General features: G+C 42.1%; 1 protein-coding gene across 2 annotated transcripts; it reads left to right on the top strand.

The window, feature by feature from the left end:
* The first annotated feature begins 472 nt into the window (after positions 1-472).
* HSF5 (heat shock transcription factor 5) lies at positions 473-16,906 on the top strand. 2 transcript variants are annotated; one of them, XM_083714525.1, is made up of 6 exons: positions 473-1,540; positions 6,195-6,566; positions 10,460-10,557; positions 11,933-12,460; positions 12,990-13,167; positions 15,017-16,906. In XM_083714525.1, exons 1-6 carry the CDS (start codon positions 685-687, stop codon positions 15,085-15,087), a joined length of 2,103 nt encoding a protein of 700 aa, XP_083570651.1. In that variant the 5' UTR covers positions 473-684; the 3' UTR covers positions 15,088-16,906. The 2 variants fall into 2 exon arrangements, with proteins under 2 accessions (XP_083570651.1, XP_083570652.1); XM_083714526.1 differs by having other exon boundaries at positions 474-1,474.
* Positions 16,907-17,123: the final 217 nt, after the last annotated feature.

Genomic DNA, 17,123 nt, shown 5'->3' with positions numbered 1-17,123 from the left:
ATTAATTGTTTTTGTTTTTTAATGACATTTGCACATGATCTCAGGGAGTAAAAGGGAACTCTGAAAACTGAGGTGATTATTTTAAAAGATGCACTTGTTCAGTTTGCAGAAATAGCACGCGAACGAAGCAAAGAACTGCGAGATGCGGATTTGGGGGCGAGGGGAGGAAATGGATGAGAAAATCCGTAAGATTTTCGCAGGTATCGTAAGACTCCGCAACAGGAACTTTTTGCAAGTAGCCTATCCCAAAGATAGCCTGGCAACACAGGAGGCGCGTGCCGCCGCGCGTGCGATACGTTATCGTTACTATTTATTGTTTTGTCAAATTATTATTGTTGTCTTTGTGTCTATATTTTTATGTGTTTGCCCAATCGCCGTTGTTGTGGGGGTCGGTTGTGCGGTTTTGGCGGGAGACGAGAGCAGCCTCGGCTCGTGCCTCGCCCGCCCGCCCGCCTCTGCCTCGACTGCAGCGGCGGCCCCGCGGGTGATTGACGGCGGCGGCCGTTGGGGGTGGGAAAAAAAAGCCGCCGGTCCCTCGCGCCGTCCGTCCGTCCGTTGGGCAGTCCTGAGGCGGGGGCCATGGGGGCAGGAAACGAGTGAAAGGAAAGGGGAAAGAAGGAGGGGTGTCTCGCTCTGAGGTGCGCGCGAGGCCTCGCCGCCCGTTTCTTCCTCCTCAGAAGCGCCATGGAGGACCCGCTGCTGTCGGCGGCGCCCATCAACCCCAACAACTTCCCGGCCAAGCTGTGGCGGCTGGTGAACAGCCCGCGCTTCCGCTCCATCCGCTGGGACGCCCGCGGCGAAGGGCTCCTCATTGACCAGCCCTTGTTCGAGGCGGAGCTCCTGGGCGCCGGGGGAGGAGGAGCAGGAGGAGGAGGAGCCGGGGGAGGCGCGGCGGCGGTGGCCGTTGGGGGAGGCGGCCCAGGCGGCGATGGAGGCGGCGCCTCGGCCTCGTCGTCGGGCGTCCCCTCAGGGCCGCCCGCCTCCCCGGAGCTATTCAAGACCACCAACTTCACCAGCTTCATCCGCCAGCTCAACCTGTACGGCTTCCGAAAAGTGGTGCTGGGGCCGCCCGGAGGGGGAGGCGGAGGAGGGTCGTCCTCGTCTTCTTCGGCCTCCTCGGCCTCCTCCTCTTCCCCGGCTTCGTCGTCGTCCTCGGCCCCCGGCGGCCCTCTGCACCATTTCCACAGCCCGCACTTCCGCCGTGACCGGCCCGACCTGCTGGTGCACCTCAAGCGCCTGACCAGCGCCAACAAAGCCAAGCTGGCCGCCGGGCTGGAGGTCACCAGCCGCCCTCCCAACCGCTTCCAGCGCCTCCTCAGCACTTCCCTGCACGGCGGGGAGGCCCTCCTGGCGCAGCAGCACCAGCACCACCAGCAGCACAACAGCCCCGCGGGGCAGGCCGCCGCCGCCGTGGCAGCAGCAGCAGCCGCCTCCGCCGCCGGGGCGGCCGTCAAGAGCAGCGACAACAAGCCCGGTGAGAGAGACGGCGCGACGCAGCAGCAGCTCCTGCAAGACCAGAAGGCTCTTGAGCACGTGCAGAGTAACCACAGCCTGCCAAGGGGAAGAGGGGCCGTCGAAAGAGCCTCCAGGGTTCAACCTCACACCCCCAACCACCCACAAAAAAAGCATTTAGTTTCTTGAACAAGGGCAGCAAAAAGCTTTGTGGCACCCATTTTATGGATCTCTTTAGGCAGCAGTCCTAGCTCTACTTACCTAGGAGTGAGCTCTGTGGGATTCAGTAGAGCTTACTTCTGAGTAGACATTTAAATTGCTTACAGCTTTAATAGTTAAAAATCCCAGTGCCCTGTGCAAAAGAATAAAAAGCATTCAATGCACGTTTTAAAATCCAATATAAAATAACAGTGTAAAATAACAGTTATCTGTCACCAGTAATATATAGGCCGTGTAAATATATTTTTAGCATATGTAGTTGGCATGTGCCTTATTTCCAAATATGAATTAGCTAAAGATGAGGCTTAAAATTGAAAAAAAGGCATAAACATTCTGCTTCAACAGAATCACCAAGTGTTATCCACAGTTGACAGTTCTGTCTGTGTGTAGATTACACATATGTATATGGTCACACAGGTTCGAAGTTCATGTCATAATAAATGTACTAGTCTTTAAGGTGCCACAAAACTTGGTCTGCTGCAGAAACAACACATAGTGACCCCCCCTGGTTCTTAGCACCCCTTGCAAAGCTGCTGCCACTCAAAATACATAGAATTGGACTGTATGTTCATGGCCCCTTACAGCAAAATTCACTTTCATTTTTACATGGAAACTCCTAGTCCCACATAACGGTTGATTGTGTGAATGTGGCTGCAGTTACTCAGTGCTGATGTGGAATGCATATGACAGGCGCGCACCAGAGTTTAGTTCTAACATTCAGATTTAAGCCCCCTATGAACACCTCCCACAAGTTGAAAGCACCTTGGTACCACATGTGGGCATAGTTCCATTCATACACTTGCCTCTCCCCAATTTCCTAGGGTATGAAAATAGACCCTGTTGAAATCCATCTAGCCTCTTTTCAAGTAATCATGCCATTCACCTCAGTTCTAACATTCTCTGAAACAGCCTTTTGCTCCAGATTAAACCTCATCCTCCGGATCTATAATCACAAAAACACTTGTTTGAATCTCTCACTGCGTCTGTATGTACTGACTCAAAGGGCAGGAGGAAAATCCATTTTGTTACCATCTTAAGCTATCCAGCTTCTGAGCACCATAGGGAAGTTCAGATACCTCCACAAGCATCTAGTTTATATTAACTAAAATTAAACACGCAACCTCAGAAAACAAGATCACAGGATATTCACAAAGTCATACTCCAGAAGGTTGCTGGTGGTAGCAGGTGCTCTTATCTGCTCCCCTCTCCCACTCCACGTGTTTCAGTTCTGTAATGCCTTAGCTGAGAAGACTCCTCCCACCACAAACTCCATCTACATTACTGTTGCATTCATTGCAATAGAGATGTGGGGCAGGATTCTCTTCTATTGCAAATCAGTGCAGAATAACTCCCCGTTCATGATACTGTCCTATTGCATAATGCATATACTGTAAATTTCAAGTTTGCTTTCCTCAAAGGACAATGGAAAATAAAGAACTTGTGATCCTAGTCAGGGCTGCAATTTATTTTTATTTTTTTAGGAGAGACAGGTGGTTAAGTGGACTGAATTATGCTTCGTAGATATGCCCACAAATATATTTTATCTGCTCCCGACCTTTAGGGCAAGTGTGCACCAGCTCATTTTGTACACTAGCTGTCGCTATATACTGCAATTAGCTGGTGCAGTTTGCATCTTATATCACGCGGTGTTGCCCCCCCACCAAGAAAAAGTATAGCACCTTTATAAAGAAGAATTGACTCCTACAATGCCCCATGAGCAAATCAGGTGTTGCTAAACAAATTGGACTATTTCTTATCCTAGCCATTGTCTCACTCTTCCTTTACTACTTTCCTCAGCCCAAGGAATAATGATATTTTTATAGACGCTACAACTAAGCAACATTCACAAGCCTCTCCTCTTTTGCATACCCAGTAGGTTCAAAAATGCACAGTATTTTGAGCCCTAGCCCCAAACCCAAAGAGGAGGTTGTGTAGCTGATGGTCTTACTAGGTTAATGAGACAAAAGGAAAGGAAACAGGAGGCAAAACATTGGGTTGGAGATTGCCCTTCCTCCATTTTTAACACAATATACATTTTTAATTGATATCTATCCTCCCCCCAGCTCAGCCTGAGGAGGAAATGTATAAACATCAATAATGGGTAAAAGTACTGCTAACCTCTGCAGGGATATAAAGAAAGGCTCACCCTTTAGAAGAGCAGTGCATTTGCCTGAGATATACATCTTATATACAGGGACTCTTCACACAACACACAATTCCTACACAAATATCACATTCATACAAGAAAAGCCCACAAATACAATAGAATGTGACAAATAGGAAACTGGTCTATGCAGCTCAGTATTGTCTGCACTGACTGGCAGGGGCTCTCCAGGGGTTCAGGCAAGGAGTCTCTCCCAGCCCCTTCTGGAGTTCTGGATGTTCGGTATTGAACTTGGGACCTTTTGCATACCACTGTGCCATGGCCCTTGTTATTTTCTTTTTAAACAAATTTATTTAAAACATCCACTTATCCTCAGTTTAGTTCAGGGAAGTGAACAACAATGAATTAAAGCAATGTTAGCTGTTTTAACTGTTTTAACAGTGGAAATGCTGAAGCAGCAGGATATAAAACAAATTGCCATTAAAAATATTTTATCTAGAGATCCTATAGGAATAAAAATAAAAATAGAAGGACAACTTCTCATGGTCAAAAAACTTTCCTGAAGAGGGTTTTATCCATCAGTAGAAGTCCATTAAAAAGCAGGAAAAACTAGCCTTTCAGAGGTAGTTCCAGGGTGAGTGCAGCCACTAAAAAGACCCTCTCCCTGGTCACAGCTAAGCAAACTGGGAATTTTGAGGTGAATACGAGGCTTGTGTAAGCAGACAGGTTTTTACAAGAGAAGGCAGTTGTGCTAGTCCCAAATCATGAACAGCACATTGATTTGGGTCCAGAAATAAATTGGAAGCCAATGCAATTGTTTCAGTAAAGGATTTATGCCCTCCCAACAGATACAATCCCCTTGCAGCCACCCCGGTTAACAACCTGGCCACAGACGTATGGTAGTTTCCATGCACTTCTCAAAGGCAGCTTCAATAATCTAGACATGATATAAGTAAAGTATGTGTCATCATGGCCAGCTCTGCAGTCTCAAGGAACAGACGTAGTGTATCAGCTGACAGTAATTTACCTATGGTTTAGACTACTATAATGTATTTTGTGTGCGGTTGCCTTTGAAATAAGTTTGGAAACTCTGGTTAGTTTTAAAAAACCAAACAGCTGTGAGTATGCTAACTGGGACAGGGTTATAATAAGAGCTCTGCCTCATGAGACTGAAAGCCTATCTAGTCCAGCATCCTGTTCTCACAGTGGCCTCCTAGATGCCTTTAAGAAGCCCACAAGCAGAAGATGAGGGCAACAGCACTTTATTGATTTGTGTTTCCCTGGCAGCCAGCAGTTGGTATTCAGGGACATACATAGTCTGAATGGCCTGGTCTGTTTCTAGACCCAGCTCTGCATACTGGTGCTTACCTTTAGAGCCCTTCAGGGTTTGAGACTGTAAATAATAATAATAATATAGCAAGTGGCAACCAGAGAAAGGGATGATAGTGTCCCATTTCCAAGGTATGCCTACTAAAGATGCTCTCCTGGCTTTCCACGCTGATGCTGTTTTAGTGTTAGTTAAAGCTCTTTCTTAGTTATTTTAATTGTGAATATTAATTTCTGGTTAGTTTTTTATTTGCTCTCCTGTTTCTTTTAGATTTTATTGGGTTTTCGTTTCTTAATTTTAGCATTTAATAACAATAGTGTGTATATTTGTTATAAACTTCCCAGGGATCTTTTTGGGGTGCAGGACACAAATACCTTAATATATAAATGAAAACTATGCAAGGAGCCCCCATCACACTGCACTCCTCCAGTTTCAATTTGCACATATAATTCAAAAGAGTTTGCAACAATGATGTGGCAGTAAAGTCAGGCTATTGGCATCATAGTCCTGCCTGCTATCTAAATGGCATCTTCTGATTCTGAACTGGAAATTCAGGCTGTGTATCCCTCTAAAGTTTAAACTTTGTAGTGAGATTCTGGGCGTAGTTTGATGCGAAAACAGTAAGGGCTCACAGTTAAATCCTGGATCAGGGCTGTACATATGGATGGATAAATATGTCAATTTCAGTTTCTCATTTTTCCAATCTTAAATCCAGTTCACATTTCTGCAGCATTTTTTTTTTATAATCCTCAAGAAAATGTGTCAGCTATTAATGTGAATTTCTCACAATAAGCACATTTCTGCATGCAGTTTTGACTATTTTTTGCAAGCAGTTTCCCAGATGCAGAATATGTTTTTTGTATGTTATTTTCAGTAATCAATGCATTTTTGTGCACACTTCCCCCAAACTCAGCAAATACAATAGAAATAAAAATCATTAAAATCTTTAAATCAGAAATAATTTAAAATGCTTGCTGAAATAAAAAAAGTCTTGCTCTCTGTAGTATTTTAATTATAGCTAATATTGAGGTAGCAACTGTTTTATGCTTGTTAATAATCCAGTGAATATTTTCTTTCCCTCCCCCTATGCAGCACCGCTGACTTTAGGACAGTTTCACCGGTCTTTTCGGCGAGATAATTTATCTCCATACTCATACCTGTCACCATCATCTCACAACCAAAATACCTTCCCACTGAAAGGTTCAGAACGGACTCCTCTTCCTCCAAGAACATGGCAGAACTCCCTTGGGATGCTCCCAGGGCAGGTGGAGACATCAACTTTTTCTGACAAAGGAGTTCCATTTCCTGTGCTCCAGAGGTTTCCAACTGAGGTAACTTACACTCTGCAGCCCAGCGCTACCTCAGTGCACATTCAGCAAGGACCACAGACGATTGCTGCATCATCCCAGAAATATACCAGTTACGCAGCTTCAGCACCGTACTCCCAAGCTTACTACCCAACAGGTAATCTGATCTAGGTATTTCAGAAAACAACAACATACAAGTGTGCTTTAATGCAGGGTGGGCAGAAAGCAGATGGTAGATAATGGATTATTCAGAATAGATTGGGAAGAGTTTCTGACTCCCAGTTGTTTAACAATAGCAAGAACAGACTGCCGCCCCCCTCACCTAAAAAAAAGCCTGTTAGAAGCTTTGATCTGTAGCAATTCAGATATAGAATGATACTTACATAGGGTATTCAAGTGTAGGGCTCATGGATTATAGGGTAGACCATTTACTCTGCCCATGGGCCACTATTTTGAATCTGGCTTCCTTCACAGGCACAGTTTTGTAACTTTATCCACTTGCAGGACATTCATTTGGTGGATTTCTCATCAAAGTAATTCCACAAGCCTAATTTCTGTCCAGGATGGATATATATTATATATAGTGGGAAGAAGAAAATGTGGATTATTTTTAATCTCATAGTCCCATCCACTGTCCTCATTATATATTTTGGAAGGAAATTTGTGACACTATTGTAGGGCATTTAGTGTGGAATCACCATTCCTCATTTTCTATTTTTTAGCTGTCCATCCACACACGTTACCAACCCACACGTTACCAATCTTCTTATTTTCCTGGAGGCTTTTCTTATGGCTATTTGAAAAATGGTTCATAGTGCTCCTTTTTCATCTTTTCAAAATGTGTGGTTTAATTGCTTATAGTGGGCAGAGGAATCTATCACCATTTTTCATATCTGCTGCAATTGTTTTCTGGTGTATGGGTTGGGAACGCTGTATTGGTGCTGCTTTCCCAGCAGGGAGACAAACTTCAACTGATCAGTGTTCCTGGATGTATTCAGATCTTACCACAATGGCGCACAACCAGATTCAGAAGAAGGAATATATAAAGTGAAGTGACCTCTGAAATGCAGTGGACATTATGTGAATAATGTTGTGCATATACAATATAATACGTTACATATGGGTAGAGAGACAAAAGTATGAAGTTAACAAAAATATCACAACAGAAGGACAGAAAAAAATTAGATACCTACTCTAAACAAAGTGTATGCCCACTAAGGAACAGGCATGGCTTATGGCTCTTCCTTTGTTCACCTGAAAATTATGTTACAGTACTTCCCACCTTTGCCCCCCATTGTTTAATTCATTCATTCAACATTGGGGGAAAAGTTTGTATGCACAGATCAGCTCTTGTGGGAACAAAAAAAGGATGCTTCACTTGGAAGAGATTCATCTGCTAATTGGAAGCATACATGCAGAACAATCTGGCTTACACATCCCTCTGCAGCAGGCTTGTTTGGAAGAGTCCCAAGAAGAGCAGCAGGTACGCAGCCGTCTCTTCTTGTGGCTTCCTTGCTAAGATTGGGTTTTAGGTACCATCACTGGAGCCAGGTTGGGACAGATAGATCTGACCTATGGGACACAATTTATTGTAGAAATATTGTGCAAACCAGCCCTGAGTCTGGTTAATCACCATTCTTGGGCTTGGAAGGTGATTTTCTGGGTCATATAGAGAGGTAACCCCCATGGGGTCTTTTTTGCCAATATTCAGAGCATGGTGCTTGGGCTATCTACATGAGGTTTTACCTGCAGCAGGCACCTCTAGCCTAGATTCATTGTTGTTGTTGTTTAGTCTCATGAGGTGGCCAAAGTACTGGAGCCTCAGCTTCACAATCTGTCCTTCCAGTGAGCACTCAGGGTTGATTTCCTTCAGTATGGAGAAGTTTGATCTTCTTGCAGTCCATGAGACTCTCAAGAGTCTCCTCCAGCACCATAATTCAAAAGCATCAATTCTTCGGCGATCAGCCTTCTTTATGGTCCAGCTCTCACTTCCATACATCACTACTGGGAAAACCATAGCTTTAACTATACGTACCTTTGTTGGCAAGGTGATGTCTCTACTTCTCAAGATGCTGTCTAGGCCTGTCATTGCCCTTCTCCCAAGAAGCAGACGTCTTTTAATTTCATGGCTGCTGTCACCATCTGCAGTGATCATTGAGCCCAAGAAAGTAAAATCTCTCACTACCTCCATTTCTTCCCCTTCTATTTGCCAGGAAGTGATGGGACCAGTGGCCATGATCTTCGTTTTTTTGATGTTGAGCTTCAGACCATATTTTGCGCTCTCCTCTTTCACCCTCATTAAAAGGTTCTTTAATTCCTCCTCACTTTCTGCCATCAAGGTTGTGTCATCTGCATATCTGAGGTTGTTGATATTTCTTCCGGCAATCTTAATTCCGGCTAGGGATTCATCCAGCCCAGCCTTTCGCATGATGAATTCTGCATATAAGTTAAATAAGCAGGGAGACAAAATACAGCCTTGTCGTACTCCTTTCCCAATTTTGAACCAATCAGTTGTTCCATATCCAGTTCTAACTGTAGCTTCTTGTCCCACATAGAGATTTCTCAGGAGACAGATGAGGTGATCTGGCACTCCCATTTCTTTAAGAACTTGCCATAGTTTGCCGTGGTCGACACAGTCAAAGGCTTTTGCGTAGTCAATGAAGCAGATTCATTACTTGCCTCTTATCTGAAGTGCATTTCAGCCTGCCATGCCAGCAGTGAACTGATTTTATTTTCATTTGGATGAGACAAGCAGTTCTTTAAATTTTAGAGCTTTTATTTACAACACAATAAGTTTGCAATTGCCACTCATTTGTTGGGAGAGTATGGATCCTGATATATCTTGAGGGTTTTTCCGGTCCTAGTTACAATAGTAGGAAAATGTAATTGCCCCTTGAGCTAGTACCACACTTGTGAACATAAGTTGGTTGCCAAATTACAGCAACTGCCCTGTGGGAAGGGGCCTCTGATGCCTGCTCCTGCTCCAGTGAGGCTGGTGTAGTTCTTGGGTCACCTCCAAACTGTTAGTTTTCTGAAGGGATTCAAGCACATACCAGAAAATTTTGGTTTGCACAAGTAAAGTGGATTAAAGGGCTCTCTTGCCCCAGTGAGAGAAATCCACTTAAAAAAAATAAATAAAGCTGACTTGTTGCAGTTTGAAAAGTGATGGGAAAATGTGTGGGATGAACACGGGATTAACAGGCAACACCTCACAAGCAGATCAGAATGAATTTTCAATGTCGTATAGCCTCTCTGCAAAATCAGAACTCATGACCAATAAACTTGATATAGTCTAGCCTCCATGTAAGCTTTGTGCAAGCAAATGTGGAAGAGCTCTGTTGTATTTTATAAGTGCTGTTAGGCACCTTGAGGACACTAGTGAAAAAGCAACTAAAAAAATAATACATGAGCGCAGCGTGGAATTTATTTGTTTAACAAAATTTATGTAAAACCAAAGAAACATCAAAGTGGTTTACAAAAGTGGAATACGGTTGCATGATTGTTATATACCTTTTAAAGTGTGCTTTGTAAGATCACTACGAAAAGCAGTACAAATCCATACTCACTCATCCCACTGGCTGATGTTCTAAATAAATTTTATCATTTATGTTCATGTATGGTGTGAATGTCTTCTAAATTAAGAAAGAAAACTGGAAACAAAATAAGATAGACATTTATTCATACGTCAAAATCTAGACATTGTTGAGCAGGGCCATATACTTTTCAGTAGAGCATGGGATTTTTAAAACGGAAATAGTAGCAAACATCAGCAAAGCTATTCTCTCTTTTGGCAAGAGTACCCTGCTATTTTTGAAACCCTGTGTTTTTGCTTTTTATGTACGTCTTTGCCAAGCTGCGCATTCCTCCTCTTTAATACCTCTCTGAAACCAGGCTGTTCCTTCTCCATTATGTGCAGATAGAATATTGCATTTTTGTGCTAGTTTGGAGCTAGTAGAACTATAGTATGTATTTAAAAATACAATCCAGAGAGGTTTATTAATGGTTGGGAAAGTTTATTATTATTATTTTACCTTTTCTTCCCCTTTCCAGCTGTATTACAGTGTTGCTCTCCACCTACCCACATGGATCCCTTAAGTGGCTGTGCTAGTCCTACTGCCTCAACCTATACACACTGCAGTTATTTTCAGGTGAGTCAAATGAGCAAGTACATTGGCCATGATCTAATAAGCCACTTCAGGCATACCTAATGCAATATTTGACTTTGAAGAGCAGACTCTTTTGATGTGCGCATTGCAAACTGTTTTTGAAGTTCTCCTCTGTTTCAAAAGTGGCTTGCTATATGCCAGAGAGGACCTGCAGATTGAGAAACACAAGACCAAAGCTTCCTTAGTCACACAGAACAAACTGAACATGTATTTGGATCATAGCCCATGGTTCGCTACTTCAGCTACATATCAATGCATAAGAAGCGTTGTTTTGCAAAATTGAAAAATAAATGGAAAGAAAACACTTCATATAGTCAGAGAGCTGGAAGGGACATTGTAGGTTATCAAGGCAATGGAAGATCTGCAATGGAAGAGACAACTACAGCATCCTTGACAGGCATCCATCCAGTCTCTGCTTAAATAATTCATAAATGAAAGAATAGCGTGTGAACTCTTTACATTGTTTTGGAGCCAAATGGATTGATATAAACAAGTACTCACAAATAACTATTTAAGTTTCAAAGAGAAGTAAAATTACTTTTCCTTTTAAAATCATTTTCTTCTAAAATCATTTTGCCTTACAAAAACCTTAACTAAAACTGTCTTTTGTTTTAGAAACATTTTGTCTGAGGCCTTGTTATTCACCCCATGTCTCATTGCCATACCACTTTACCCAGTATAGGGAGTAGGATGGGTCAGTTAAAGTCCAGAAGGCTAAAGGGCTGTTTAGTGGAGGCAGCCAGAATACACACACACACACACACACACACACACACACACACACCTGGAGGGCTTGGCTTGGCTTGACTGTTTACCTCTCTTCTCTCACAGTACAGGCCACAATCCTTTCCATCTGATGTGTTCATGGTATTGAAATAAAACATTTTTGTTTTTAATGAACATAAAAAATGCAGCAGCTCAGTGGTAGAATACCTCATTGAAAAGTTATCAGGTTCAATCCCCAGCTTCTCCAGCTAAATCTTTGTAAATCATCATCATCATCATCTCGATACACCAGGGTATCTGACATAGTATAAGAAGCTTTCCATGTTCATATGTTCCTAACCCAAAAGGCGTTAATAATGCTTCATGCCCCTTGTCTGCTCCATACTTATAAATTACACCTCATTAGACAAGGCGTATTGTTCATTTGGTTGGACAAATGGAAGTGTTTGAATTATTAAGCCAAACCAGAATGATAATGTTAACATGGTTTTAATGCATGTTTATATATGATTTGGTGGCATTTAACATTGTTTGTGGAGGGCCCAGTTGGCATTGTTGAAAGAGCATAACGTATATGCCAAAAACAAATAGATAAATGGAATAAATATATTTGTTGCCTTTACCTTGCCAGAACCCACCAATGCAATCTTCATACCCTGTTGAATTTCTACCTTCTAACTGGTCCTGCAACACCTCTGATGAAAACAAGAAGACAGAAGTAAACTTGGAGGCTGTCTTCCAGATTGTAGATGAGATGCATTCATCTCCCAAGTTGGAAATGGTGAAGGTGGAACCAGTGGAGAGCCAGTGTCCAACTTCACAGCCAAACCGAGGCCAGCAGTTACTAGTTAATCCGGGGAACAATGATGCACCTTCTTCAGGCCAAACTAGCCACCTAGAACCTCTGACACCTGTGGGCTCAGATATTACATCCTTTGTGGTGGAATCAGAGCAAGCTATAGCATGCTCCTTGCCGCAGTCTCCTGAGTTTATTTACACTATCCACACCACTGAACCAGTGGAGAATACTACAGCGCAAATAGTGCAGCAGCCTGCAGCCACGCAGCCAGCAGCAAAGCTGAAAGAACAGCTGAACCAATCTTCAACACAGTCTTCCATGGTGTTTGTACAGGAGGAAATTCCCTTCAGTCAGCCGCAGGTATGGTGTAATGCAGTGCAAAGGGGTACAACATTCTGCAGTGCTAACCTAGCCTGAATCTTTTTATGTGACAAACCAATATTTATATTACTGCCAGTATAACTTATATTTATAGCATTGTTCATTTTCCAAAGTTATAAACATAAATATTCCATACTGCATGTCACATAGACTATTTAGATCACTGTATAGGTTTTGCTGAGAGACGTAATTCAGAAAGCTAGTATGGTACAGTGGTTAGTGGGCTAAGACTGGGGAGACTTAAGTTCAAGTCCCCACTCAGCCAGAAAGCTCTCACTGGTTGACCTTAAGACAATCCTTTTCACTCAGTCCAATCTTGCTCACAAAATTCTGAGTACATATAAGATAGGGTGTAGGGAAAACGCTGGTCACTTTCTTGGTCTCCTTAAAGTAAGGGCAGGATAGAAATGTTTCAAATAAATAATATGGTGTAAAGTAACATCTTCAAGGGACTGTTAAAAGGACATGTGAACACTTCATGGGGGATTTTTTTGTGCATTTTTTAAAGGAGGATCCCAGTATCAAGTGTCAGACAAATCCATCAGAGACAGTTGTGTCTTCAGAGCAGATAGGATTCCTCCTTTCGGAGGTGGGTCCTCTCAGCAAATGTGCCAAAGATTCAGTTTCCTCCATCCAAACCAAATGCAGAGAAAGAAGGAGCAGTTCACAGAAGGGCAAATCCCCTGGTAAGAATGGCAGGCGTTAAGGATTTGTTGAAACAAATGTATTGTTATGCGCCATCTCAATCTCTGAGCTGTGTGAAATTCCTGGGCTTCCAGGTGCTTACCCAGGGGTTGTGCTTTCTTTTGGGAATGAGGCACAGCAGAGACTGAAGTGTCTTTATGATATATGGTTTATTTACACATATATACAACCAGAGCCTACAATGGAAGGGTTAACAGTATTAGCACCCCAAGAGGTTTTTGTTTCTCCCATAGCCACAGGCTTGGATTCAAACAGACACCAAACATTGCTTTGGGCTCTCTTACTAGCTTGCTGCTTTTCTTCTAGGTCACACCCCTCCTAAACTCTAAATTCATTTGCTGGATATAGGGATTAATGGGATCTGGTACCCATAAACTTAAAGCAGTTTTTATACTAGGAATGTGTACCAGCCATAAGATTTGACTGTTGCTTTGTGTCTCTCAGGACTGAATTAGATTTGTTAAAACTGAGGGTGTTGTGTTCTCCACATTCACTATAGTGTCACCTCTAAAAATGGCTATACCTTTCCCCCTGTTTTCATTGAACTGAATAAAATTTGCACGCATAGCAGATCATCCAGGGGTTTTGTGCAGAGCACCTTTAAACTTTCATTTTTTAAAACAAAGGGAAAGTCTACATTTTCATTTTCTGTCATAGTTGAATGCAATTTGCAGGTATGGTCACCCCTTCTGAGGGAATGGAGCCTGCCTAATTTCACAATGATGGCTGTAGTGATTCTCCTGCAAGGACAGAATTTACCATTTTGGGGCGGGTCCATAGGGGATGGAGTGGGATGGTGGTGGAAGAAAGAGCATATATCCCTAGGAATGGGGTGGGCATGTATCACACCCCAGCAAAGGCTCAGTATTAAAGATGGTTAGCACTAACAAGAGTTTATTCATAATCAAGGTGTGAAGTTGGTTCATAATCCTGGTTAGAGAATGCATCATGATTAACCTTGGTTCCAGTGTAACCTTTAACAGTGCTCAGAGTGACTGAGGAAGACATTAAACATGAGAGGCGAGCAGGTAGGGGAGGGAGTGTAAGATCTGCTGACCTTCTGCTGATCTCTGGACAATGATTAAGGGACAGAGTTAAATCTCTCTTCGCCCTGTCAGTAATACATTTTTAACATGAAGCACATTGTAGATGAGTAGGGGAGAACTACATGTTACATTACACACTTGTGTCATGAAATCCTGATCCTTTGCAGAGCAAACCCTGGAAGGCATGCACTGCACTAGACAAGGGTTTGGCAAAAAGGTAGAGCTCCATCATTCTCTGGGACTCTGCTCGTACAGAAGTTGTTGTTTAATTTATGAATGACCTTTTGCAAGTGTTTCAAGGCAGTTAATAAATATGCCATAAATACTGCTAAACAAATTTAAACCACACAAAACAACAAAATATAGATTTTAAAATAATACAAACTGGACAACTGGACTGAGATCTTTTCATTCAGAAACAAAAATATCTTGAAGTGTTTCTAGATTGTACAGACCCCGCGTACCTCTTGTGTGCTGTTCCACAGAACAGGGGCAGCCACCCTGAAAGCCCTGCTCTAAGTTACTACTGAGTGGGCTGGCTGGATAGCTCAGCTGGTTAGAGTGTAGGCTTCTGTTACTGCTGCCAGTGCTCTGGAACCATTTTAAATTTACTGACATGGGGCTTGAACCTCCCAAGGATAAAGGCAGGTATTGGTGGGTGAGTTTCATGTGGAAAGTAACTGCAAGGGAAGGCTTGAGCACTCATTTCTGCCTCTTAAGATGTAGCATGCATTTCCAGTGCCCTCCAAAGCAGATATTGAATTGCCCTTTCCATTCTTCCTAGATCTACATCTGCTAGTGGATGTGGCTTGCAAACAAGAACATTTTCCAAAGGAAGAAGAATTAAGGGAGTGAGAACTTGGTGGAAAGTGTGTGCAAATGCTGAGTAGTGGCCAGCTGGGGAAGAGCAGTGCCTTTCACTCCAAAAGGACTTTGGATACTTTTCCTTCGTTATTAACAAAACACTCTCCTTATCTGGTCATTTTTGTTTCACATGTAAATAGTCCCGTCATTGTTTTTATTATACCTCTTTCATAGGTTTAAATATTTTTTCTGGTCAATTTCTCCTGATCTATTTGCCCAAACTCTTTAAAAGTAGAAAACATGGTCTCTTGATAAACAGAAAAACTTAACATTCTCAGGGAGCTGTTCCAGTTGCAGAATGTTCTTTGTTTTGCACTGGAATGTCTTACACTGTGTTGTAGCAAACAGCAGCAGCAACTTCTCCCACCCTTAGGACTGTTTAAAATTCATTTGGAGAGCATTTAAAGGTAGAGGGTTTTCCAAAACGAACAGAACTCAAAGGAACTTGAGGTCTCAAAATCTGAGGTCCAAATCGGTCTTTAATTCTAGAAAGGCACTCAGAATGATGAGCTCATATTCTAGGTGATTGCACAAGGAGTTTTCTTCTTTTTTGCATTTGTTCCTTTTCAACAGCAAATATTATCTTGTCTAAGAGAACAGCTGCTGCATATTTTATGTTAATGTAGCATTCTTGGGTTTTAATAATTTCCTCATTCTAGAGGCACTTTATAATAATTAGTTAAGGCAATTGTTGTTTTACTATATTGCTTAGTTTAAATATATCTTCTCAGGCTATTTTAACTTGTTTAACGTAATTATATTTATTGATAATATATGTTAAAGAGCCATGTCTTTGCACTCCTATTTATTTGTGTTGTAAGTATATTGGAATATGTGTGTGTGTGTGTGTGAATGATGTAGCACGATGAGAATGTGCTTTAAGCTAGTTCACTCATATTTTCAGTGTCAAATTCTGCAACTGTGAAAAATGCACAAGAAAGTACTTGAAAAAAGCAGAGAGAACAAACTTAACAAACAGCTTATTGCTCTCTTACATTCGTTATCTCCCAGTACCCATGTGAACAGCAGGATGAACCAAGGTCAGATGTACATACTCGGCTGGAGCCTCATATTAGACAGAGATCTTAATGTTATGTCTTTTCCTTCAGAAATGCCATTGCATATCTTACCAGATATTTTGAATACTTTGAGATAGCCCTCAATTAGTCTTCTGCAACCTTGTTTGTCCATCTTGAAATTCAGTATTATTTTAAAACAAGCAGGTCAAATTGAGCTGGGAAATGCTATTGTAATCAGGGATTATCTAGCAAGGTCTCTGAGATGCTGAAACTGAATGGTAAGAGTTGTAGTAGTCATGTTGCTTGAATCCAAAATAGCTTAGCGATGGGTGTTTGGCGCCAGACTAGTATTGATCCATATTAATGCAGGCAAAACTGATTTTTTGACATTCCTTCATAGGATTATTCTAAAATATCTCTAGTAGTCATTTATGAGCAATCAGTAAAGTAAGAGCTTTCACATGGGTCTGTAGTTTTAAAGCGGAATTAGGAAATTGTATTTATCATCTTTCTCCTGTCCATGAGCTAATTGAAACAAAGAGGCCAAGGAGCTGGATCTCCTGCCATATTTATAGGCACAGTTATTTAATTTTACTGGCTCTTGAGCATTTGTAAGATAGCAAAAGAGAAAGACATTCACATTGTCTAAAGAAATCTGCATAGAAATCTGCACAGTATCGCTGAAACTAATAGAACAGGGTTAACTCTCCAGAACAGGTCTTCTCAGTGTTTCCACAGTTTTAGCCCTAATGTATGTAGTCAATAAACAATAAAGTGCCCACTCCAAAGAAGTCTACAGTTTCATAGTTTGTTTTAAACTGAGTAGTGAATTACAAAAACATCCCACCCACTAAGTGTGAAAGGAGACTTGCATATCCATTGAGTTGTAACCTTCTACTGTAATGGTACAATTCTGTCTTAAAGATCCAACAGCCAAGAAGCCTTAGGAAGTGATGGAGGTATTGTTCTGCCGCTGAAGACAAAGCCACACCAGTGGAATGACTGGCA

The sequence above is a fragment of the Podarcis gaigeae genome (genome assembly GCF_964106915.1).
Source record: "Podarcis gaigeae genome assembly, chromosome: 15".
Lineage (NCBI taxonomy): Eukaryota > Metazoa > Chordata > Lepidosauria > Squamata > Lacertidae > Podarcis > Podarcis gaigeae.
This window is presented reverse-complemented; position numbering and strand designations above follow the sequence as displayed.